The sequence below is a fragment of the Plectropomus leopardus genome, chromosome 7 (assembly GCF_008729295.1).
Source record: "Plectropomus leopardus isolate mb chromosome 7, YSFRI_Pleo_2.0, whole genome shotgun sequence".
Lineage (NCBI taxonomy): Eukaryota > Metazoa > Chordata > Actinopteri > Perciformes > Serranidae > Plectropomus > Plectropomus leopardus.
Window position 1 is genome coordinate 21,093,092 of NC_056469.1, and position 26,335 is coordinate 21,119,426.

General features: G+C 39.1%; 2 protein-coding genes across 4 annotated transcripts in view; one reads left to right on the forward strand and one right to left on the reverse strand.

Moving 5' to 3' along the window:
• Positions 1-2,386: 2,386 nt before the first annotated feature.
• sh3d21 (SH3 domain containing 21) lies at positions 2,387-17,675 on the forward strand. Of its 2 annotated transcripts, none has more exons than XM_042489714.1 (17): positions 2,387-2,523; positions 3,052-3,209; positions 3,317-3,374; positions 4,814-4,923; positions 5,441-5,531; positions 6,276-6,337; positions 6,417-6,456; positions 6,923-7,017; positions 7,413-7,514; positions 7,879-7,930; positions 11,409-11,459; positions 11,563-11,680; positions 12,656-12,821; positions 14,090-14,170; positions 14,294-14,490; positions 16,192-16,255; positions 16,380-17,675. In XM_042489714.1, exons 1-17 carry the CDS (start codon positions 2,520-2,522, stop codon positions 16,410-16,412), a joined length of 1,482 nt encoding a protein of 493 aa, XP_042345648.1. In that variant the 5' UTR covers positions 2,387-2,519; the 3' UTR covers positions 16,413-17,675. The 2 variants fall into 2 exon arrangements, with proteins under 2 accessions (XP_042345648.1, XP_042345647.1); XM_042489713.1 differs by having other exon boundaries at positions 2,389-2,523; positions 12,653-12,821.
• Positions 17,676-24,566: 6,891 nt separating this feature from the next.
• Positions 24,567-26,335, reverse strand: part of eva1ba (eva-1 homolog Ba (C. elegans)) — a 47,869-nt gene continuing 46,100 nt past the window's right edge. For both annotated transcript variants that reach the window (XM_042490041.1, XM_042490040.1), the window contains 2 exons: positions 26,158-26,252; positions 24,567-25,216 (listed from right to left, as the gene is read on the reverse strand). In XM_042490041.1, coding sequence (XP_042345975.1) covers positions 24,792-25,216; positions 26,158-26,224 — 492 coding nt within the window. In that variant the 5' untranslated portion in view covers positions 26,225-26,252 and the 3' untranslated portion in view covers positions 24,567-24,791. The remainder of the gene's footprint in view (positions 25,217-26,157; positions 26,253-26,335) is intronic.

Consider the following 26,335-nt stretch of genomic DNA (forward strand, 5'->3'; position numbering starts at 1 on the left):
TCACAGCTGCACAGCAACTACTACATGGATAAGCCTTTGATGCCCCTGTCAGTTTCTGCTTCAGACCAAATAATCCATTCACACATTAGTATATGCAGCCCTCAGATCCAGACTGTTTTTTTTGGGCCTGATCAGTATTTCCTCAACCCGCAGGTCTACTCATAAACATATTACAATTAGGTGGATGTACTGTGAATATGATAACAAGAAGAAGAGCTGAATGACAAGTACAGCCTACTAGAGCCTTTGTCCAGGGTATTCTGCATCATGCACATGGTGCAGCTTCTCTTTTATGCTGCCATAGTTTAGAGCATCTTGGGGTGTGGCGACTCCTCCTGATTTGGTTACTACTCTGTTCAATAGCAGGTCAAGATCACCTGCACTCAGAGCCATGAAAGTCAGTGGAGTCTCCAGGTAGCCCTTCATTAAACAATCACCTGACTGATCATCTCCACCCTGACTTGCAACTTCTGCCCTTCAACATTTCTAGGTGACCCACTTTAAACATAAATGCCTTTTTTAAAAACATTTTGTTACTCTGTCCACCAAGGTTTTAGTAGACAATGAATGCCTTATTCATTTATTTCATCTATACTTATTTAATTAGCATTTGTCCAGTTTGTATGCATTGATATCAGTTTGTATTTGTCTGGCACAGATTGTACTTTTTGTCATGATGAAAACTTTTATGGGACAAAAAAGTCAGTGTCCTATCCTATACAATGTTGAAGACTAGACTAAGAGAGACTTTAACTAACATTCATTGGGAAAGAAGAGGAAGTACTTGAGAAATGACTGTGCCTAGTGACCTAACATATTAACTTTAGCAAAAGGAAGGGAGAAAGCCTGAGTTATGGGGAGATCCGGTATTGTTGTAACACTCTTTGTTCCAGCACTTGTAACTCACTGATTTTTTGTGTTGGGGCTGTAAGGTTATGACACACAGTACCCTCATTTGTCTACTGCAAATAACAATGTTTCCAACTTCTTAAACTATAACACAGAATTCCAAATAAATGTCAAATACACAGAGTTCCATGGTTACAACCTATCCCACTGCCAGGATGTGTTGTAACAACCACACATTTTAACAATAAGAGACAAATTAAAATTCACACAATTACACGAAAATATACATAAATACATTATATATATACTAATAGCCAATTCCTATTAAGGTCAAACTCTCCAACCTGTACCTGTCAAATGCTCAGCACCTCACATAGAGCACATCCAAACTACAAGTCTGTGCCAGTCAAGGCATCATCTTGCTGCCTTTTTGACTGCTGTGAGTGCCCACACAGGCTGCTCAATGCCACATGGCAGATAGAGTAATCTCTATGTGTTTAGGTGCCACTGGGGATAGATCACTTTTAACAGGTGTCACAACATCCTGTCAGCTATTAGTCCTTTTTACACAGACTTTGCGCTATAGGGCCGCTACAAAGTCCCTTCTTTGCACTACCTTTGCATTTTTTAACAGAACCAAACAACAGCAGCATCATGCCGCCCCCCGCCCCCGTGTGATTTTAAACAGCATGCCACACAGCATAACACAGCAGCATTGGCCTCTAATGTGACACATAACATACGCATCTTCAGCAATTTGTAAACAATAACAATGGCATAACATTGCAATAACAATCATTTACTGTCACATCTCTCCATACAAGCAAATTTATTACAGGGCTCTTAAGTCATTCCTTCATAGTGAGATTGGTGCTGTTCCAACCATACCCAATCTCCCCTACTACAACTACAGCCTATATGTAACAATTAAAGTACATTTTATGCCCCAATAAAAACGTCTATTGTTACTTTTTTTGGTCATGTCTTATTTTGGTTTGTGAAATTCAGTCTTGCATTCCCTGGTTCTGCTTTCTGTAACTGGCCAGCCACTTGGCCTCAGGAGATGTACAAAAACAACAACATTCAACACACACACACACACACACACACACACACACACAAACACTCAACAACTCCTCCCAGCTAACACACATTAAGTATTGAGTTTGAATGTCTTCAAAGTCTGTAGCTATTCCACACCAAACAGCATGAAAATGTATGAAAGAGCACAACAGACCTGGGTTTAATATGACTGTGCTGCTTGTGAATGCTGACTTTTATCATCTGTCATTTTTGTGATGAACTACGTCGTCATGCTCCATTTTAAGTCTCATTTATAATGTGCATTGTTGTTTCACTATAAACCTGTCTTACCTGTTCTTCTCCCCCATTCCCTCCCTCTCTCCTCCTCCCTCTCCTTCTCTCTCTCCCTCTCTCTCTGCACTGTATGACCCATCCTACTCCTTGCTGTCGACTTGCTGTGACTAGCCTCAGGAAAAGTTGCCCAATGTTAATGTTTGACAAGTAGGAAGAAGGGCCTTGGCTGCCATATCGCTCAGTCTTAGACAACACAGCCACACTCTTTCAGTTCTCCTTCTACTCGTGAGTTTGTTTGCTGCTTGTAAAGGAATTACATATTCAAATCCGAGGGAGAAAGACAGAAAGACGCCATGGGTGAGTTGGTGCTGTTGCTTTTTCTTATATACTGGTTAGATATCTGTTTGCTGGGATTCTGAGATTGAAAAAAAATAATTGTTTTGTGTCTGTACAAAGTGCCATTTATTTTATTTTGAGTATTTTAATTTGGCATACATTTAAAATGAAGGTATTGGTAGATGGATACCATAGCATAACTATGCATTTGTGTTTGCTGAAAAATGTATGTAACCAGAGATTATATTATGTACTTTTCTGTACATCTGTTGTTTTTTTTTTCTTTTGTTAAGTTCTCTTTATGTTGTAGGAACAACTGACATTGAAAATATATTTTTCCTCTTGTAAGAAATAATCAAGGACAAAGCAATACTGTACAGATTATCTGTAGTAGTGTACATTCACTCACAACACATATCCTTCTCCAGCCTCCGTCACTTAGATGTTTGTCTTAGTTTTGAAATGTCAGGACACATCACTTGCAAAGCAACCACTCCAGCCTTTGTGCAAAGAATCTAATTTTCTGCCCCATTTACGGTGCTACTGTAGAGGTGCTGGTGCTGATCGACTTCGAGGGCACCATGGGAGACGAGCTCACAGTGAGGACAGGGGATGTGGTCAAAAACGTCACCAAGGCCAGCGAGGACGGATGGCTGGAGGGGGAGCTGAGAGGAAAAAGAGGCATCTTCCCTGCCAACTTTGTAAAGGTCTGTTAACACCATATAGTCCCCAAAGCACTGTAGTGTTACTGCACTGTGTGTTTATGTTCATCCACATGTGTTAAAATATGCCACATTTTGGTTTTTCATTACAGGAGGTGCCGGTCTATTTGATAGGTGACAGCAAGAGGGAGCCACGAAGCATTAGAAAAAGTATGATGCAAAGTCTAAATTCTTTGCACTCTTCATTTTCTTCACTGTTATCAGCTTAGACAGCAGAAAGTATTTACACTGTCCAATAGCTTGTGATGGGTTTTAAAGTCCCATATAATGCTCATTTTCATGTTCATACTTGCATTTTAGTTTTCTACAAGAACATGTTTATACGTATGCTTTAATGTTCAAAAAACACATTTTTTTTCTCAAACTGTCTGAATATACCAGCATTCACTCTTTGGCTGAAACAATACATTTTTCACACTCACTGCAAAACATCCCAACAGGAAATACAAAGGAACCCATTTAGAAAGTCTATGTGTAAGTTCTGAGCTACTTTTTATATATTAGCCTATAGTTGTGACGTCACAAATTCACAGAAATCCGGACAGCTCCTTTAAAGGTACAGTTTCTGAATACAGGCTGTGTGCATTATGCTGTGGATTGAGCATTTTGATACTGTCACAGTATTTATACAGCACCTATGCCTGTTTTATATTAAATAAGACATGGTAATCTGACTTTTTACAATATGGGACCTTTAAAGACTATTATTGCACTGTGGGATTATATGGCTTACTGAATTTCTTAGTGATATTACATGTGTTCAGAGTCTTGCAAATGTTCTTTTTTTATAGCACAAGTGTGACATTATGGACCCAAGACTTTTTTGCAATAGAGTATGAGCCAATACTTAAAATCAAACAAATTTATAGTAAAATAAAGTTTTATAAGCCAACATCTGCTCCTAAATCTAAGATTTAGCCACACTGGAGTGAACTTTTCATTCATCATTTTGTTGGGAAGAGGCATTGATTACTTTAAATGGTTCATATCAACATTCGGAGTGAAACTATTCATTTGCAAATATGTATACTGTTTAAACTTGTGTAAACTTGCGTTTAAGATCCAGAGTTTACTGCCTTCAGGCAATGCAGCATGAGGCACGATATGTCAGTCAAACAGATACTAAGAATAATCATTGTGTCGAAACATCTGCACATATGGCAATCTGAACCTCTTATCTGAGCTTGCAGCTCAAGTTGACTAAAAATAAACAATGAAAATAATTGACAGTGCTATTCACTTTTTTTTTTTTTAAATTTTCATGGTCTAAAAACACAAGTGTTTCAAACTGAGGTTAGTGTGGTGCATGCACTGAGCAAGACAGTGCTGCAACTAAGCCAACTGTAAATGCATGTTTACCACATCCTCTCCACACAAATCCTAATTATAACGTATGAAATCAGGAGCAGATAAAAACAAACTGTGTCTTTGAGGGATTAAACGTGTTAGAAGTGCTATCCTGTTGAGACTTGACCACTCTGCATTCCTATCAGACTAAACACACAATTATTAAGCTCTAGCTTCTCCAAATAGATCTTTAACTTTACATCCGTCTGTTGATGTGGCTGGTGATTCTTTTGTCTCTGTAGCAAAGAGGATGAAACAGACAAGGAAATGCGAGGTGGCGTACACCTACAGCCCCGTGAATGAAGATGAGCTGAGTCTGGATGTTGGGGAGACGATAGAGATCATCAGAGAGGTAGAGACCCCCCACCCACTTATCTAAGCACTCACATTTGAAATCAATAAACCAAACAGTGATGCTCTGTGAAGCGTTTAGGCGTTTTCCTGCTGGTTGCCGAAGCTGCTCAGTAGCCCAAACCTTGGCACTGTATGTAAATCTGGGCGTTGGTTAAATGTTTGCTCTGCCAGTCTGCCCTGGGTAAACAAAGTGGGTTTTTCAAAAGGTAATCATTGATTGTTTGGGCATTCTCTTTTTATTAGGCCGCCAGGAAGACAAAGCACCTTTCCCCGACATATTACAGCTTCACAGAAATGCATGAACTGATCTGACTCGTTCTGAGAGTTCACGTGGACGTTCATGCCGTCAAATATGCAGAGAACTGAAACAGAGTGATCGTAATCTCTGGAATGTACACCGGACGTTAAATGTTTTAACATGAGCACTAATAAGTATTGTATGACTGAACTTTGTCTTTAAAATGTTTCCTCACATACTGTCTTGCTGTCTCTCCTTGATATGATCTACAAAACAGATTGAAGATGGATGGTGGATGGGGGTGAAAAATGGCAAAGTGGGAGCTTTTCCATCAAATTTCGTCAAAGAAATTTTTGTTTCCCCGAAAGGTCAGTAAAGCCCAAACTTTTCTTTACATTTTTGACTCATTTTTCTGTTCAAGTATTCTATAATCGATTATTGGTGATTCTTTTTTTACAGTGATTGCACAATAGGGCCACTACAAAGTCCCTTCTTTACACCTCCTTTGCATATTTCCACAGAACCCAAAAAATGTCACCGTCGTGTCACTTCAGTGTTTGGTTTTAGACAGCATGTCGGCATCACAGAAGCAAGAGTTGTGATGGACATGACATTTAACACAACAGAGTCTGCCTCTAGTGTGGCATATGACATACGCGTTGGCAGCGTTTTCTAAAAAATAACCATAACTTAACATAAAAACAACACTTATTTACCATTCCTGTTATATGGCAGCTGATCTTGCCCTCTGCTAGAGGGTTAAAAGCCGCCGGAAATCATTATTTTTGCAATTAGAATTTTCCACTGTTCTTTTTCTTTGAATTAGCTGCTAACTGCTATCAGCAACTTTTTAAGTCTCCTGACGGTCACAAACAAAACATGCCGTCAAAACATCACTTCCATTCATGGTCCTGTCCTGCCAGCTGTCCCTTTTACTTAGATCTTGATTCTGTTAACGCTGTTTCTACCTCAAATTCAAAGGTGAGACAACTCTGTCCCCTCATTTCGCGATCATACCTTTTATACAGAACTGCGAGGCAGCATAAAGACGCAATATTTCCACCTTGAACAGGAAGTGCAAAAAGGGACAACTCTTTTTACTCCTTTTACAGATGGCAAGCACAGCGAGGGAAAGGCAAGACCCAAGCTAAGTGATGCAGTGTTCAACAAAGAGGTATGCACTGCAGAAATAATGTTTCTGAAACCTATGCATTGTTTACTCTTTACTTAATGTACTTTTTGTCCTCAAAAAGATAGCGCAAAGGACAAGTGTGAGGAACAAAGCAAGAAATGGTAAGTCATATTATAAACTGCTATCAGGCTTTGGATAGTTCTCTAACTGTTTGCACAATTGTGGACTAAACACTTAGGTCATGTAAGATACCTTTGATTTTCGAACATTTCAAAAGCAACTGGAGAGGTCTACTTACACACAGACATCGTAATTCTTGTACTTTACCAAAAAGGTTTATGGGTGGGGTTCACTATAAATAGTTACAGTAATGTGGCTTGATAAGTCACCTTACAAAGGGTTACGTCAGAGTGGAATGTCCTCCGGGGATCAAGGTTTACAACTTTTATCTCCAGTTTGTCACAACCTCTTTCCAGTTAGTCTTTGAGGTAATAACGTGAAACTGTATACAATGCTGATAAGATTAGTCATCATTGTTGAAACATCCTAATCCTTCCACACTGTACTATAATGCTCAGTTTCTATAAGATTGGTAATCCTATTATCTCTTATACTATGTCTCCTCAGTGGCAGAGTGCTGCCAAGTCATGTTTGACTACAAGGCCAAAGCGAGTGATGAGTTGGATCTGAAAAAAGGAGACGTTGTTGTGATACTGAACAAGGTTTGACCACAGTTTATTGCTACTATTCTAGCATTGTTTCTAAAATGGTTTCACATGATGTCATACTTACTGGCTCCCTCAGGTGCAATTGCTTTTCTTACAAAGTAGTTGCAGGTGTATCATATTGGTCTTCCAGTCAAACTGGTTTATAACCTTCAAGGAAATTATGTCACAGTGCACAGTGACGTACATGTTTTGGTGACATGAATGTAGCAGTTGGCCTACGTATAGAGAGGGAAAAAGAACTTTCAAAAATACCCTCTATGATAATTTGATAATAAGGGAGTCATGTCTTGCTTGACCATCTGGTAACCTCTTGTGCAGTAATTTGGCATCCCAAAGGGCACTGCCATGTTTGCTGTGTTTTAATGTGACTCTTTAATCTCCATCTGAAGGAAACAGAAGATGAAGGCTGGTATGAGGGAGAGCTAAACGGACGCTGTGGCTTCTTTCCAGATAACTTTGTCATGCTGATTCCACCAATGGACAGCCTGCAAGTGAGTGGACTAAAACACAGCCTCAAAAATATTCTTGTTGGACTGCAATCTCCCCATGTTCAAGATCTGACAGCTGCATTTTGCTACCATGAAGCCATGGACATGCTTTATAGTAATTTATATCTTCTATACTTCCTTATTTTTATTAAATAGCTCAAAATGCAAAGTATCTGCAGCTGGCTGGTTGTTGTGTTACTTTAGCAAGTCTGTGTGCAGTGAGTCAAGATCGGCTTTAACATCCTCTGTTTTAGAATTACTCACTGAAAATTCCCTGAGTGGAAAGAGTGTGTGAAATAGAGATGTCTTTAATTCACAAGGGGACATTCTTGCCAACCTATTGAGTTTTCCATTTCTCCTCCTCTAGTCTGGGACTGCAAGCCAACCGCCTGCACGCAACATTAACAAGAAACTCTCAGGTAAGAGAACAGTATGATCAAAATTGATCAAACACAGGAGCATAGGAGCAAACGCTGTTTGACATTAGGTCTTCATGTTTTAAGAAGTCCTCTTCTGAGTCATGACTTCTGGCTGCAGTGGTGTTTAGCCTGGCAGTGTGCTGACAGTTTGGACTGTTTTTTAACTGCTGGAGAATTTGGCAGCAGTATTGGCTGGGTGCTTTTCAGCATGTGGTATAAAAGCAGCCAGTATGGTCCCCTAATCATTGTCATTATTTCAATTTTCTGCTTAAGCAACTTGAAGCCCTTTCAGTATGATTCCATGTATCAGTTCACAACATTGGTTAATTATACTTCTGTTTCTTTCATTTTTATCTACTTTACTTACATATAATTTTTATGTCCTTACTTCACACAAGTAATTCCATTTTATCCCACTTTATACTTTTACTCCACCAACTTCGAGGTAACTATTGTACTTTTCACTTCACTACACTCAGCTGTCGGCTTTAGTTACTTTAATGATTCCAAATATGTATACAACATATTATCAACTTATTAATCATAATTCATTTTTTATAGATTAAGCTACCCAGCAGTGTATTCAGTACTTACAATTAGTCCCACCTCTACCAGCAGCAACATTTAAGTAATGCTGATACAGCAGTTTATCCAACAATAATGCAAGTGACTTTAAAAAGGGACGGTCTGCATGAGTGCTTATATTATTCAATACATTTCAATTAGCATAATACCTTTGTACTTTTACTGAAGTGAGTTATTATAATTAATATTATTAATATTATTATTACTATTGTATGCAGTAGTAGTAGTAGTATTGTTCTTATAATTAATGTATTTTATTTAGAAAGTTCATTTGTTCCAGAGTAGTATTTCTAAACCATTTTATTGCTACTTTTAAGTACATCTCCTGCCACCGCGTCTACTCAATGACATGCAGTGAACAGTTTTTTTGTTGTTGTTTTTTTTCATTAAAAAAGAAAGCTATCTGTGACATAGTCAGTTTAGATATCACAACTACAAGTATTGATCTAATCACCATGTTAGATAGGCTGATATTCTCTGTCCTGCAGTGCACCTTGAGTGATCACTCAAAAAATTCTCATCACAGAAAAATTCTAAATTTAAAAACACAATTCTGTTTTACAATCAAACCAGACAGCTACAGGAGTATTGTCACCAAGCTGACATCGAGTGCCACAACAAATCTGTTCCAGTTAAACAAGTAAAAAAAAAATCCTTAGTATACAGCCTTGGCGAATGAACATTAATAGCATTTGAAACATTAAGATGTAAAAGTCAAATCTGTGAGCCACACACAGCAGGATGTGGCTTCTACTCTAGTTTCAGCTGAGGAGTGCTATCAGTGGTGCATGTTGCAAATGTTTTGTATGCACATAACAGATAAAAATGTCAAAAATTACATATTTAGACTTCAAACTCCTTGGTTGGAAAAATGCATGCTCATCAAAACATTTGTGCTCATATAGACAAAGTACAAAGTGCTCGGCTTTATTCAAAGATGTCACCTGAAGGAAGTGAATATCAGCACAATCTCATAATTTGCACTTCACATTACACTCACTATAGCATGTTTTTCCACACAGTATCACTCACAAGAATTACACAGGAAGTCTCAGACTATAACAAGATGGGGGATGGTTAGGCTGGTCATGTGACACAGTTCAGGAGTCTTGGAGGAAACAAGGGGGTGGGGGGTTGGAGGAGGAGAGCTCTGTCACAGGGATTTTCTCAACCAGGACAAGAAGCAACACTTGAGCTACTACTGCTGTGTGGATGGTTTGTTTGGGAGGAAAGGTTGCACAATGCTTGAACACTCAAGGTAGGCTTCCTGTGTTCTCATTCGGTCAGTTACTCATCTCTGAGTCTGAGGGCTATACAAAGTGTTGCTCTCTTTGTTTTTAGTGCCGTGCATTAGAACAGTTTTATTTCTTCTACTTGTGTTTATATTTACTTAGCAGAGCTGTAACCAGATGTATTAACCTCCTCTGTTTGAAATGAGAACTTGACCTTTATAGCAAACAGAAATCCCTCAAATTACCGTCAGTTCAATGAGGATCACAATTCAAGCATCTATTCTCACAGTCTCACAGACTCTCTCTCTTTTTTTTTTCTCGAGCTGAAGTAGAGTGACTGTCCCTGATTAACTTGTTATGACCCTTGGGGGCTGCGGTACTGTTGTATACAGCTGTGACCTGGTCTGTTCCAGAGATGTGCACATCTCTACCCATGTAGCTGTTGATAAACTAGATGAGTTTATTAAAATACCAGAGGCATTTTTTTCACCACCAAATAAAACCCATGAGGCTTCCTGGGGTACACAAACAGATTTTTTTTTTTTTTTTTTTTGAGTAATAAACACGCCAGCAGCTTTTTACGTGCAGTATTATAGTTTAGTCTTTGACAGAGCCATTACAGGGTTCAAGCCAGCATGGACGATTAGACATTTAACGCTGCAAAGGACCATCGACAGTTTATGATACCTGCATTAAAGATAACTGATAGGTTTTATGATGACCGGATAGGTGCTAATTTATTTACATCCAAGTCTATTCTGGGCCACACTCTTATTTGACAACACCGTCAACCCTATTGGTCAACTGCAGTAACATTTTGGGGACAGGTTTCAATAGCTTAATTAATACATCCATTGAGTTTGCTGATATTTAGACAAACTGTCACTGATTTATGGCAAATTTTAGGCAATTGCACATGTGTGGAAGTGGTGGCGCCCCTATTGAGTGATTTCAAAATTATTCGTTATTACATAAATGCAAATTGGTGAAAAATTGAGTTAGGAAAACAGAAATGGTTGGGCTTGTTTGTCCACTTTTAAGTCAGTTCAACTGATTGTGTAGGAGTTATGACTGTTCAAAGTTAATAATAAATTGTAGTGCCACTATCGGGGCCAATTGGGGTTTTATTTCTTTAGCAGCATTCACACACAACTTCTAATCATTGGTACATTACAAACATTTTGAAGAAAAATAATAAACCAGAAAAAAACAATATGCTTTCAGCCAGTTGGTCTTAAACCTCTAATCTACAAGTCAATATAAGCAGAGTGGAAAACATGTACCAGTGCTTACATACATCGCAGAGGAAGCCAGACCTGCATGAGGTGTGAAAGCTATCTTGCATGTATCCAAAGCAGATTTGTCAAGCGTGCCCACTTTTTTTTACTGACAACCTGCTCCATATTCTTGTTGCTACACATAATGACACCTGGGACCTGCAGATTGAGAGCACCTTCAAAGAAGTTGCTTAGGGAAACATTTTTAAGCTAGCCAATGGACTCAAAGTGACAACATCTGTCACATGAAATCCAAATAGGATTTCACTGCTTCATTGTGTGCAGCAAATGAAACACTTAAATACTTTATCTGAAGTGCAGATGTGCTTCTTGAATGCCAAATGCAACTTTGCGGTAACTTTTCATTCACTTCTGCTTTGTCAGTTAAGACAGACACCTCAGCGATGGAGAAAGGTCCAGCAAAGACAACAAAAGGTATGAATGACAGTGACTTTTATTATAATTTATTAGACTATTATTGTAACACAATCCTTATAAAAGATAAATGATGATGTGGATGCTTGACTTTGTTTGACAGATGATAAACCAGAGAGTAAGGACCTAAGAAGCAATCCTCCAACCAAAGTCAAGCTTCCAACCCTCCACAAACCCAGCCCGCCTCCAGTCAAAGACAAACCCAACAAGGTTTTACCCAAGTAAGTGATGCCAGAGAATCTCTGATGTCGTGCCTTGCGACTAATCTCCATGCAAAACCACTAAAGACTCACTAGAGAATATGTCTTCCAACTCAGGGACATGAATAGTGATTCATCTGCAACCTTTCTAAAGCTAAAGGACTTTAGGAAATGTCAGGAACACTTTCTCCTCTTTGGTCTGGCACCGGGAGCGGAGCCTTTAGATGTTAAAGGTTTTGGTTGTCGCCACCAGTTGCCATGGTGTCCTAAAAGAAGAATGCCAGGATGCCCGACCTTTAGCGGCTCAGTGGAAACTCTGGGATGAGTCAAATCGGGCCTAAACAGACGAGAGCAGCCCATTTCCTGTTTCCTGAGTAAAACACACACAAATAGGCACACACACACACACAAAACGGAGAAAAACAAAAACAGCCGTGTCTTGAGGGGGCTGCTAATGGAGAGTTTTTTTCCGAAAATTGCTTCCTAGCAAACTTGTTTGCAAGGGACACCTTCCCAGCTTCTTTAAAGAATCCTTCTCAGTCCTTTTTTTTTTACAAAAAAACTTAAACCTCTAGGCCTACACCACAAGGCTGATTATTAAAAAAATAACTTTATATGAGATCAAGCCAATGCATTTAAGGTTACAAAGCTAAGTTGGGTCTCTGGGGATCTGCCATCATTGCATATGAGCTCTGAGAGTGAAACACGTGCCAAAACAAAAAAAAAAAAGACATACAGCCTTCAAGACTTCAACTGTCATGCTCTGCACCTGCACCCATCACAATTTAGGAAACTGGAAACCACATTCAAAGTATTTTTGTTTTCTTCTTTAAAAAATGTGAACCACAGCTGATACACCAGTTTTATTTCACTACGGGAGAATTTTTTGAGAGATTCTGGGTTTTTTTCCTCCTTATGTTCCCCACTTTTAATGAAATTTAATCAAAAAATGACAAAAAGTAAAATCATTTGAAATGTCACTCTTATTTCCAGTAGAACAAATGGCGATGTGGTTCCTGTTACACCAAAACACCCAGAGGAGAAAGAGACCAACCAGTTTGATGGAGTTGATGTGCAGACCGAAAAGCTGTGCCATCCCACAGCAAACAGAGCCAAACCGCCACAAAGGAGACTACCATCAGGCCTGGTTACAGCAGCACAAGTATGTGCACATCAGAGACAGATTAATATTGATTTATCATTTTTAATATTACAACTTTCACCTGAAGCACTAACAATTCAGAGGTAGAGAGTTGCATAATGAATGCTTAACTGAGGCAGGAACTGCTGCCAAACCACATTTGTTGTGCTACCCATCATTTCTGTAGATGACCTTTGTATTGAGATTATAGTTGCAACATTGAGGCAACTCCCTACTTTATCTTGTGCATACTTGTTAGGTAAAAGTACTTGAAACAGAACTGAGCATATTTAGTGGTATCTTGCATTTCTAGGCCCAGTTTGTTTTCTCTGTCTTGACATATTTCTATGTCAACTTATTTCCAGGACAACTTTCAATTCAATAACCAAGTACACTTTTCAAACTTTGCCATGAGTGATAAATGCTAGAGAAAAGGCTTTCACTTCCTGGACTCAAACATTTTGCAGAGAGGTGTTTGCACTTGCACTCTTAACAAATCAGGTCACAGGTCGAGTTTGAGCAAGAGAAAAGGCCCATATTTTCATGATCTGCCCATGGGCCAAATCAAGTTTAGGCCTGATCTCTGAGGGTTTATCAAAAGTCATTCGTGGAAATGAAGGAATCCATTCAATAAAGTATCCTTTTATGGTTTGTACTTGGCTGTCCAAAAGACAGACCTAGGTTTTAAGTAAGCATAGTTGGAGAATGAGAGTTCTTGAGGCAGGCAATGAGCAATGGCTGAATATAAAGATGGACGACGGATCTCCACTCCCTCCCACTGTACAAAAACACAGCCAGAATATCTTGGATACGGCTGCTGCCATCTTGGTGACATCATTCGGAGCCAGAGGCTGAGTAGAAGTGATCTCCCCAGTATTGACTTCCTGCACATATTCCCATCTGAACAATCACAAGCAGCGCAATTGATCCCAAGCACACACATTGGCACAGGCAGCTCTCAATCATGTCATCAGACCTCCTTTTTACAGCATCAAATAACTAACCACACTTTTCAGAAAATTGAACACTTGAACTGACATCAGCATGATAAGAAGTATATGAAATGACAGATCTTTTTTTGGGGGGAAATGTTAAACTAGTACCAATCTTTTTATTTGTCCCATGTCAACTAACATAAAGGGTGCTTAGTACATAACCTTTATTGCAACAAGCCAAAAGGGGGCAATCAAAGCACTTTTGAGGAGTTGCCATGTTGTCCATCTTTGATAAACAGTCTATGGTTGTAAGGAATGATATTCAGTGAAGGCATTGCTTATGATCCTTTGCAGGCCCAGGGTGCCACTGACCAGACAGAACCAGAACTATCGCCAAAAAAGTTTCAGACAGAGAAATTACCTGGCCTGCAAAAGGTTTGTGACTTTGACTGCTTACTAGATACAACACAACACGTTATTCATTCAGAAAAAAAAAAACAATTAATAAGCTATTAGTGCTCTGTATGATAATATGCAAAGACACCTAATTCATCACAGAGTTCAGAAAATCTCCTGCCATCGCCTGCAAAGCCTGATCCTCGACCCAAGACACCGCCTCCAGTTAGACCAGCACCACCCAAACTAGTTGTGGATGGCAGAACTGCGAGCCATAAGGGAGAAGTAACTGTGGAGAGCCTGCATGACGAGATCAAAGAGCTGAGGATGGCTCTGGAGCTGCTTCAGACACGACACGAGTGAGTACAACTGGTTTCAAAGTGTGTTTAAAACCTAAGCAACTGATGCAGTTTATCTGTGGGATTTTTAAAAGAACAGTAAAGTTAGTTTGGTTGTGTTACAGCGTTGAGGGCACTGTCACTAACACATGAGCAAATGCATTCACTCGCCTGCAGGTGATGTTTAAGCTGAATGTGTCAGATGTGATCTAACAAACAAACGTTAACTTGCTTGCTAATAAACACAGCAAAATACGATGTCATTGGTACATTTTCCATCTGGTTATGTTCAATGCCTGTCTCCCGACTAATTGCCCCCTAGGCAGCAACTCTCATGTGGGACAGATTGTATCTTTCATGGCCTGTATCATACAATACCAGCTGTTTAGACACAGCAACAATAAATATCTCTTCCATTATAACTTTCTCAGAAAACTGCAGCCAATGACAGTCAAGCGGGGTCAACCACTTTTACATCTTTGCAATTGGGCTGCCATGACGCTGGTCAAAGTTCACCAAAGTTGAAAGTGCAAATTTGCTTTGCCACTGGAAGCGAATGTTTTATGTGCCCCTTTGCTTGCATAGAATGGAAGTGAACGTGAGATAAATATTCTCAAATGTTAATTTTGCACATTTGTGACCACGCACTTACTCTATTATCATTTTTATGGGTCCATAGATATTCTTTATATCATATAATGCTTTGTAAAGCTCCAACCTCCTTTAACCTGACAAGAGCTCTTATTAGTTACTCTGATCAACAAACACTAAAATCTTTTGCATAAAAAAGTGTGAACATGGCCACTTCCTCAAATCAATGTTGCATAATAATATTCATGTATGCATGCTGTCAATCTAGCGTTTTGGTGCCTTAAAGTTTCCTGAGACGCTACATGACCCATAAGACAATCCTGCTGACATGCAAAATTTCTGATGGAGACCCCTATGAAATGATCGCATTATATTAGATGTTTTGGCAAGTTATTTGTAGGATAATATTTAATTCCTCACAGTAATCCCAGTGTATGGTGCATTTTCTTTGTTTTGAGCTGACATTTGCTCAGATGATGAGCATAAAGTGCTGTACACTGTGCCATTTAAGTCTGAAAGTTTTGCATTTAAGCATGCAATGCATGCATTGATTTTATTTGGCCACTTTGGGGCAGCTGCAATAAGTTGTAAACACAAGATGATATATCATCAGCTTTTAAGTGGTAAAGAGTTGTAAGACATCATTATAATTATTATTATTATTTATTATTTATTTATCATCTCCTGAGGGAAATATCTGGCTCTTTAGGTAATAAATGCTCCACTATGTTTACTAGCTAATTGCTAACAGTGTGTCTGGTGTTTGGTGCTAAGCAGATAGAGTACAGAGTTTATAGAGCTTTTGGCTAACAACAGCTGCCAGCTGCGGCCCAAAAACAGTGCAGCAGTGAGACTGAACCAAAACAGAAAAGTTGCCAACTAAACAGCGAAACAATGAGCTGAAACTCACTATAAAGCTCTGAGAGGAGCTGCAGATTGCAGCACTACTTGAGAGTGATCAAGATCAAGACCATTTCTGTTTCCACATCATACCACCACTACAAAAGTAACATTCTAAATTCATATACCTTCATTTATTCATTTGACTTGACAGGAAGTGTTCATCTTGACCTATTTAGACATACCCATGTCTGTAGTCTCATCTTCTCTGTTTCTGTCTCTTTTGATCAGCCAAGACATGCAGGAAGTGAAAGAAGAACTGAGGGAGGAGAGAAACAAACGAGTAGCCCTGCAGGTCAGTGAGTTTTGCATGCATTCGTACTTTACGCCTGCTGCCACAAGAAAAGAGTACAGAAGCTGTGGCTCCTAAGAACATGACTGTGGTATAATTGACATGAAAAAATGTCTTTCCCATACAGGAGGAAGTACAAAGTCTGAAGATGAAGCATTAATCCCAACGCAGATAGTGACTGGGCTGTCTGTCTGACACTGTGCCATGTCGGCTGCATTGCAAATTTAAACAAGACAAACATTTTTCTGACATGGAATGGGGACGGAGAAGACAAGTGAGCTTTCCCACTGCAGACTCACAAGCGAGGGCTAATTTAAAAAGCATAGTTGGACATAGGATCAAGCTAATCCTGCACTGGACTGTAGAAACTTGAACCTCCAAAAGACTTTTAATGTACTGTTTCAATTTTTACATATTTGAATGCTGGAAATCACAAATATTGGTCCTAAGTGGGTTTGTTTTACATTGTTCTGTTTCAACTGTCACATTTATTACTTTTACCATAGATTTTTCCTTACTTTTAACATTTATACAAGTAATGCCACAGCAGAATATGTAATATATGCAGCTGTACATAGGAGGAAATATTGTGATATTATTTGCAAAGACTTAAATATAGTTTTCATCCAAAAGGGCATTGTTACTTGAAAGTTAACACCTGAAATACTACTGTTAAAAACACAGGCTAAAATGCAGGTGATTTTCTACATCAGAATGTAATGCAGCTGTAATCCACTCGGGGGCAGTCTATGACAATCATACATAAAGACAAGCGCTAAACTTTTCAGTTAATGCTGAATAGGTAGAAGTGAACAGGCAATTGTGCCCTCACATTAGAAAACAAACAACAGATTTCATTCAGACTATAGCAACTGTGTTAAGATTTGAAGAAACTAATGTTAATAGTTTGTGCTTCTATGAAACAAAATCTTAAAAAATGCTTTTGAAAGGCCTCAGGGGTTAAGCAAGACCTTGTGGTCAGCCACATTTTTTTGCCATTAAGTGGAAAAGGCATCCCGTGTCACTCCGAGAAAAACTGACTCACTCTGAAAACCCTGAACATCATGAGTCATCGCAATGGATGCAGAGAACGTGGGAAGAGAATTATTGAGAAATTCTCTGCACCCACCATAAGGAGAGCTATTTAACTTGACCCTGTCATCATCAGAGTTAGGAGTATAGATTTGGTTTTGGCTCTGAATGGTAGTGGTGGTAGTGGTAGTGTTAGTAGTGTGCTCCTGTCTAAGCCCACTAGTATTGCCCCACTGTAGAGCACATCTGGAAGACATCTGGAACTCATCTGGGACTGGGTGCTTCTGAAACTTCCATGGGAACATACTATTTTTAAAAACTGTGTTGAATAACGGTCATTAAGGGCACATTCCCTCTCGGACAAGGGGTGAAATAAATGAAACTAAACAAACAAAAGGGTCAGCTTATATAACTATATTTTTGCAAAATATTAAAAATGAATGTCCACTCTGTACAACCAAACCAAAGAGAAGATTTCACTTTTTCACTGAGGGGCTGCTAAAATATTCAATAATGTTAGTGATGATAGGGGCTGCTTTAAAAAATGGTGTAAAACAGATCCCAAAAGCAATTATTTGGCTCATAATCACAGGAGAGCATTTTAGTGGTATATGGCACTCATAATTTGATGGTGCAATACAGCAAATTTTGTCAAATAGTGCTGTATACAACCTTTAGACATATGATAAAGCACTATAAAGTTTTTGAGTCTGGGGACCTTGGATAATACCAGATTATACCATGGACAAGTCAATCAATTGACATCATCACTAGGTGCACAAAATCCCTTTGTGCTTCTTCAGAGATAAGCTGCATATCATGCCTGTACTAAATGCTTACTGAGAAACACAGCACATTACCTTTTCAAACCTGGAATATCTCTGTGCACATGGGGGAAAATAGGTTTAGAGCCACTGCTTTAATGGGTAATCATCTGGAAATACACTGTTTGTAGGCTTTTTAATGTAGTGTTTTAATCCTTTTCCCAATAAACTAAACTAAACTAAACTAAGCTGAAAAAACATAAGAGAACCTCTAAAGAACAATAAATGCACTTAAAAGTTTATCTACTGGTTCTTCAGCTTAGTTTAGTTGAGTTTACCAGGGAAACAACCAGTAGAGAGCCATCAGAAAACCTCTAAAGAACGAAACAGGGGCTGAAAAGTTCTTGGAGAGGCAGCGGTGTTATACACCACCTTAACCCATGCTCAGAAACCACTGAGGAACCAACATTTTTCTGTGTGTAAACTACAGGCACTACTATAAATAATAATACACCACTTGTATGAATATAAGACTCAGTGCACTGTGATATGGGAGGAATGTGAGAAGTAAGATGGCACTGTAGAGTGTTCAGAAACAAAGTATTTTGGAGCTTAAAGGTCAAATACAAAAAAAACCCCTCAGAGTTAAAAATAGAAATTGAAAAAAAAGGAGCTCAAATGACAAAGAACAGTTAGTCTTTGTCAAAGAAAGAAACTGGACGGATGCAAAAAGAAATCATATGCATGACCTCATCAGAAATGGCAGTAAACCTGCTGCATATTAAAAATGCTTTTTTTTAATTTGAAGACTTTAACTGAGGGGGCTCATAACCCTCAGAGTTAAATTGATTGTGCAATTTCAGACTCAAACAGTTTAAAACTTGGCCATGATAATAAAATGGGATTAACAAAAGCGTTGGTTGAATAGCATGAATGTAGCCAATAGATGTTATTATGTGTAAAAGGTGGTTTCTGAAATTAGCCAAGGAACCACAAAAGAGAGCCTGTAGCACAATGTTCATCATTCACACGCTTTGTCGTGGTTCAGATTTATGACTTTCCATAACTGGATTTCCCTCATGATGATGTTCACTTAATTTTATTAATGTATTGTTTGAGAACTGTATGATTACAATAAGGCAAAGACATGTTCCTTCTAATTACATCTTGATTACATCCTGTAAAATGAAAAAGACACTACTCAAAATATTGAACTGTGGGCCCACTAAAACATATTTTGGATCCCACGATTAAGGTAGACGCCACTCACAAGAGGTTTATACAAATGTAATCACACAGCTACTTCAAAGAGTCCACACCATCTACAGCACTGATTTCTGAAAGCCCGTGACCACATGAGAGGCTTTTCCAAGACCTCAACAGAGAAGACTTCGGTGTGGGCTCCATCTGAAACAGAACGGGCCCCAAGGCAAACCTGACACTGCCTGCTCCTCCAGCACAGTTTGTTCTTTGAGGATGGCTCTAGCATAAGTTCTTGGCCTGCCTCCATCACCTACCAAGACCTTCCTCTGCGCAACGCTACACCACCATCACAGTACAAGGACTCTCTGCCTCCATGTTGGCCAACAGAAAGAATGTGGACTCATGCCATACACTGATGAGTACTTAGTAAATTTTCCTTTTTGTAAGGCTTTATAGAGATGCCAATAATTCATACTTTTATAACTTCACCAAACCACTAAAGATTGACTTGTGATAATGTCCAGGACAAACATTCGCCCAGCGTGGGCAATTCATCAATGTTCTGTAAGTCTTTATTGGCAGCCAAACAATATTTCCATCAGCCAACTCACGTGGAAGTGAAATAGAAATATTATACGAATGCAGAGTTGATATTGGCTACCTAAGTCACCAAAGTCAAAACAGCAGTTCTGGAAGTGAGAATAATTCACTCCCCACAAAACCACATTAGATACAGAGAATGACTTCAGTTATTATGTCGACTCTACTATGTGTGGGCCATTCCTTTCTAAGACAGCACAGACAACCAAGGAAATAAGCAAGTGGTTCCTGTGTGGCCACTCCTATACAAAGCAGCTCCAATTAGGGAATAAACTGTGATGGCTTTTCTTATGAAATGTTATGTAGAAGAGACTAGCAGCAGATTAGCATCAGTACAGTGAGGGCAGCTGCGTGTAGCAGCAATGAGGACATCCACAACAATATTCCACTATTATTCCAAATATGACAATTTCCTGAATTTGATATAGGTCGTGTAAAACACATATTCTGTTTCAAATTAGGCCATCAGCATTAACGCATTAATCGGGATACAATTAAGGTCCATATAAAACACATTAACCACTGGTCAACAATCCTGTCTTTACGAGGCTGTACCGAGTTAAGTCGTAAAATCAGAGTGAAGATACTGGTATCGTTTGACACAGTACCTAAGAAATTAAAAGTGGTATCAGCTACATCATGCTAGCTTCTGAGGAAGGGGGATAAATAATGCTTTGAAGTTTTGGGAATGTAAAAGTAGCGTGGCCATTTCACAGGGATCCCTTGACCTCTGACCTCAAGATATCTGAGTAAAAATGGGTTCTGTGGGTACCCATGAGGATCCTCTTTATGGACAAGCCTACTTTATGTTAGTCCCAGGTTTTTGCTGTTATTTGAATCCTAATCAAGACTATCTGGTCAGAATTGCTTTACCTTGTCAATATGGACTTGGTAACTGTTTTGTAATGCAAAATAATGGAGTTGAAAACATGATTAAAAAATGTAATGAATTGCAATTCATTATTTAAATTCTGCAATTAATTGTGATTTAAAAAATTAAATACATATCAAATTAGGCCTTTTTCTCAAATAATGCATTTTTTTTTATTAAGACTTGGGACATGCCGATATTAGCTGGGTTTTAGGACGCATTGTACACAAGCCAAACTGCCAATAGTTTGTCAGGCTGTAGGCTAGAGATGCATACCCAAAAGAAGAGTCAACATTTCTGGTTGGAAGAAGAAACACATTCACCTTTAGACATGACAAAAGACTTAGATATCAACAGGTTTTTGGATACATGCAAATATCGCCAACACCCACCTTTTCAAGAAGGTGGTTAAAGGAATTAAAGAAGGAGGCTGTGGGGCGACCTCTAGCACCTACGCCTCTGGCACAGCATGCACTTCAATTCCGACTGGCAGCAAGTTGCTGCGTGTCATCCGATCTCTCTAACTACTCCGACCTTTCTATCTCTAACTCATCTGTGATCAAGACAAAAAAAATGATCTTAAAAAAGAGAGAGGCTATGTTTTCACTGTGGAACAAGTCCGCCACTAATTGAAAACTCAGAGGCACAGAGGCAAAATGGCAGAGACAGCTCCGGCAGTCCCATTATTTCATCTATTAACATGATGCATGCATGTTAATCAGTGTCTGCACAGCTGCTTGTAAACAGGAGTATAGTAGAATAATCATTTTCATTAGATATGTAAACAGCTTAGTAGGAGTTTTGTCTTTTTCAGAATAAGTGAGAAAAACCCAGAATATTTTGTCCATGTAAACGTATCAGTGTAACTGTGGAAACAGTAGCAGCACAGAGGAAGAAAGCGTCACACAAACCCAGTTGAAACAATTCTCAAACTAAGCCAAATGTGTAGGAAATATGAAAATGACTGTCTTGTATGTGACAATAGTCATGCTATGTTTCTCATGAATCCAATATTACAGTGTAATCATATATAAATAGGCTGTGTGCAGGACAACAGTCATGTTTACAAGCCAGAAGCTCCCTTGAAAAAAAAGTCAACAACACAGAGGCAAATATGCCACAAAAGCAATTAAGCCCCTATAAAAAACATCAAAGCTTAGTCATGCCAAGAGGAAAAAACAACTCGGCGACAACAGGGAAGAGATTCAGTAATTCACAATCACAACCACTGCAAAAACACTGCACAAAGTTATCAAAAATTGGCACCTGGCATGTATCAAAAGCATAAAAGAGCAGAAATTAACAACCAGCACGCTTCAGCAGCATAAAAGAAGAAATTAGCAGCAAGCATGCACAGCATTAGCAGTACAGAGAAAATTCAGTTAGCAGAAAATATAAACAGCATAAGACAAGAACTCAGAAGCAGGTGTGCACAGTATTAACAGGGTAAGAGCAAATCCAGTCAGCAGACAAATTTTAACAGCATAACAGCAGAAGTTACCAGCCAGCAGAATCAAAACATGCCAAAAAGACAGCAGGGTCAAAAGAGATTCAACTTAAAAAGGCTTAAAGTTTTTAGGGCCGTGGCTAAATAGTAACCTTGGATTTGCGTAAGTCTTGCGATGCCATTAAAAATATTGCTTTCTCACTCTGGTATAGTATGACAAGCTTTGGTAAGGGTTAGGGAAAGATACAGTTTTGGGTTAAAGTCATCACTTTAGACATGGAACATAATCTTGAATCTGGGGTACCATCTCTGTTTACTATTTTAGTGAACATTTGATATTTTGCACTAAACCCAAAATACAGCTACTTCCCCCTATTTTGTACATTTTGACATTTTGACATTGTCTGAGATGAATGTCTGCACAACATTTTGATATTGCAACTAAAACCCAAAAAGTCAAACAGCTAGTGGCACTAGCGAAGAGTCTGGGGATCACTATGGTCATTAGGATGCATTTTCCTATGGGAACCAGGAGTGTCTGTGCCAATTTGACCTGCTTGTGGCGCTGTGACTAGTCAGGGAGTCAAGAAAGTCATTTAAAATTATTCTTTGAGGTTCCTTAAAAGGGGAACAATACACTTTTTTGTGTGTAATGTATATATGTTATTTGTGCAGTCCAAGACAGTTGAAAAATATTAGTAGGACAACTTTCCCCCAGATCCAAAACTAGAATGCTAAATAAAGAAATTGTGATGTCATAGGGTATAAAGTCTGGAGCTGCTCCTGATACTATAATTTGGCAAAGAAAAGATGACACATATTCTGTTTCAAAACTAAGGACACAACAGTAGAATAATGCTCAACAAAATCAGGCTCCTATTTATTGTCAATGGAGCAGCTCCAGACTTTATATTTGATAACATAACAATTTTGAGACTTACTTCACTGGTTTCTTGTTTTGTGGGAGAGTGGCTTATGTTTGCAAATAGCCTATTTATAGAACTTCCATAGAAACAATATATTAGGATTCTTCATTTAGTTGGTGGTCTTCTTTAATATCTGTAGGCTACAAAATGTCACGGCACTCCATCAAATAGCTGGTAAGATATTGAAGTCTGGGTCAAAGTGGTAGATAGATGAGGAGCCTCGATCGCCGCATGCGTGGCTAAAAACATTTGCAAAGCACATAAACAACAACGTAACACAGCGCAGGCAACACACGCGTTAGAAAAATAGCAGATACTTAGCTTGATGAAGGAAACGGAGGCGCAGCCTTGCGAAGTTGTCAACAGGTGAAGGCAAACGTGTGAATGGCAATACCGGCACACGACCGGCAAATAAACTTCAGCTAATTTACTTATTTTTAATCCATCGTCCTTAAGTAACATAATTGGACTTTAACCGGTAAATAAGCAACAGCAGGGGAAGCAGGGGAACCTGCACACTGGCGAGCAGGTGTTGCAACATAACCGGACCGCCTTCACGCAAACGGTGCGCTCGAGACGTCACAACCGGTGTTACACCAAAATCTGAAACCCATTCAATTCTGTAAACAAAATAGTAATTTCTCTTGCCTTACAATGCTTTTTCACATACTTTATCATGAATCTGGAATGTCTACCTTCAGCTTTCAGGCTCTTTTTTTTTTTACTCTAAAGAGGAGAAAGGAAATTAATTTCATTCTAAGTTATCCCATCCCCTGTTATCGCAACATCTTTTTCAACCCAAATGTCTGACTCCACCAGAGCCTTGTAAAAACATTTGCTGTCCTCTCAGAGTTCCCAGAACTGTTATTAGAAAATTGTATTTCTACCGTTTTAAAGGCACATATGGGAAACATTAAGTAGAAGTAACAAATGACAGAGAATGACCTTTATTAATCTTATTAGCAAGTGCCCCCCCGTCTCTCTTTATCTTGATTATAAATCCATGGCCAAAAGGTGGACAGAAAATGAGCTCTGTCATACAGTATATGAAGACAAACAACACCAAACCATTTTAGCATAATACTTTAATTTTGTCATTTCCTTTGGTGGAATTATCCCTGAAAACACAGACATGTTTTTTTTAATGTACTCATAAATTAAACACTCCAATTTTAATTGTCACTGTGTAATCTTACCCTCCAAAATTGGCTGATATGTGCTTGTTCAAACTATGTAATTTTCTTTAACAGAACTTCTGAGAGTGTCTTTGTTTCCCCACATACTCAAATAATCTTCATGGCAAAATACAGTACATACATTGCCCTTTTATATGCTTTCTTTTTCCATTTATACATAAACCGAGCTTTTGTGTGCATTATTGTCATAAGCGCCATACATTTTAATAAACTTCAAGTGTCCATCTGCTCCCACATTCATACTGCATCTTTTCCATATCAGTCATTAAGACACCTCTTGGTTTCATTTTATGCAGTCAGTTGAAAATAACATCACTACAGAGGAAGTGCAATATTATATAGTTCAGCTCTGTCAGAGCCGAGTATTGGCACATCATTACTGTCCTGTTTACATTGTATCTACCACAAGTCTCACAGGCTTCAGGGACATCAAGCCCACCCAAAAGTCTATGTCTGCCCTTCAAAGAGCTGACAGTGTCTTCCTTGAAGCCTCATGTCTCTTAGTAGTAATGCACTCTCCCGATAGTCCCTGTCCCCGACCCAAGGATATCAGGCTGGCCGTTCCTCCAGATCTCACGAATGATTCGTTCCCTCTCCTCCAGCCGCTGTGCTCGTTCCAGCTCCTCAGCTGAAGTAAACACATTCACACTCAGTGTCCCATCTGATTGGCTGGTATGATTCCCAACAGGGATTTCTGTGCTGGGCAAAGTGATAGGTGCCTCTACATCATCCCCATCTTCATCATCATCGTCCTCAGTCTCCTCATCCTCCTCGCTGATGTCCTTTAATTGTTTTTTCTCGGACGTGGAGGGGGCAACGTTGGTCCTTGGCTTGCAGGAGATGCGGATGACCAGGAGGCAGAGCGTCAGCACCAGGCCGAAACACACGCCAAGCACGAAGTACAGGCCAAAGCTCTCTGGGTTTGCTAAGGAGGGGACGAAAATGAAAAATGTCAGAAAGAGTTAAATGGAAACTTCACTGATTTTTAACGAGCTTTGTATCAAAACAAGCATGTGTAGATAAACTGTGCTCTTCATCTAACCAGTGCCAAGACATCCCTTCTTCATCCACAGAGAAACTTCTCCAAATGACATATTTTATATAATTTGGAGGAGTTTTGCCAGCTCTCACGCTGTTGCTTGAACCACCGGCTGTACTTTCACATTTTCCTCAAACCCTGCCGCCAACAGCGTAGACAAAGAGTAAACTAGTGATCAAAAGAGTCACTCCTCCCTCTCTCTTTCTCTACAAATCAGACCAAAATCCGATCAAATGGTAAAACAAAAATCAAGATTATGTTACTGCACTTTTTTCCTAAAATATTTCCGAAAACATTTAATTGCCACGTTTAACTGTAACAGTGAGAGTTTGTTAACAGGAAGTTGGCATCATAATGCTTCCAGCACAGTGAAAACGGAAGGCCAAACACAGAGATCAAACAAAAAAACTAGGCAGCACTGATCAAATATAAACCAAGATTCTGTTACTGCACTGTATATTTCTCGCCTCAGATGTTTTCAGCCACGTTTTAGCAAACTGTTTAACTGTAAAACGAGATCGCCGGCTGCCATTGTTTCTCTCGGGCCAGTTTACATCACGTCACCCACCAGCAGGAGTGTCTGGTAAGGCCTGATGCATTCTGGTAGTTGTTGGTTTTCTACCTCTTGAGCAAAAGCACCCTTTTCTCTGTCTCCGCTGGTCATGTATCACCAGTTTCAAAAGTAACTGTATCTTTCTGCTGCAAAGACAGCCTAGTTGAGGACTCTCTTTACATCGGTGAAATACTGCTTTAAATTTTGAACTTGATTTGTTTGGATAGAGATCATGAATGATGTAGATGTAGATACTGTGCTGGGCCTGACTTACCTTTGATGTGTGCATATGCAGCTATGCTGTTGCTCAGGAGGTCCATTTCTTTTTTTTTCACATCCATGGTGACCTTCACTTTGATTTTTTTACACCTAAAAAACAACAAACATATGACACATCTGACTCTGGTGTATAATGCAGTTAGACACTCGATTAATACTATTCAAGGTGCTAA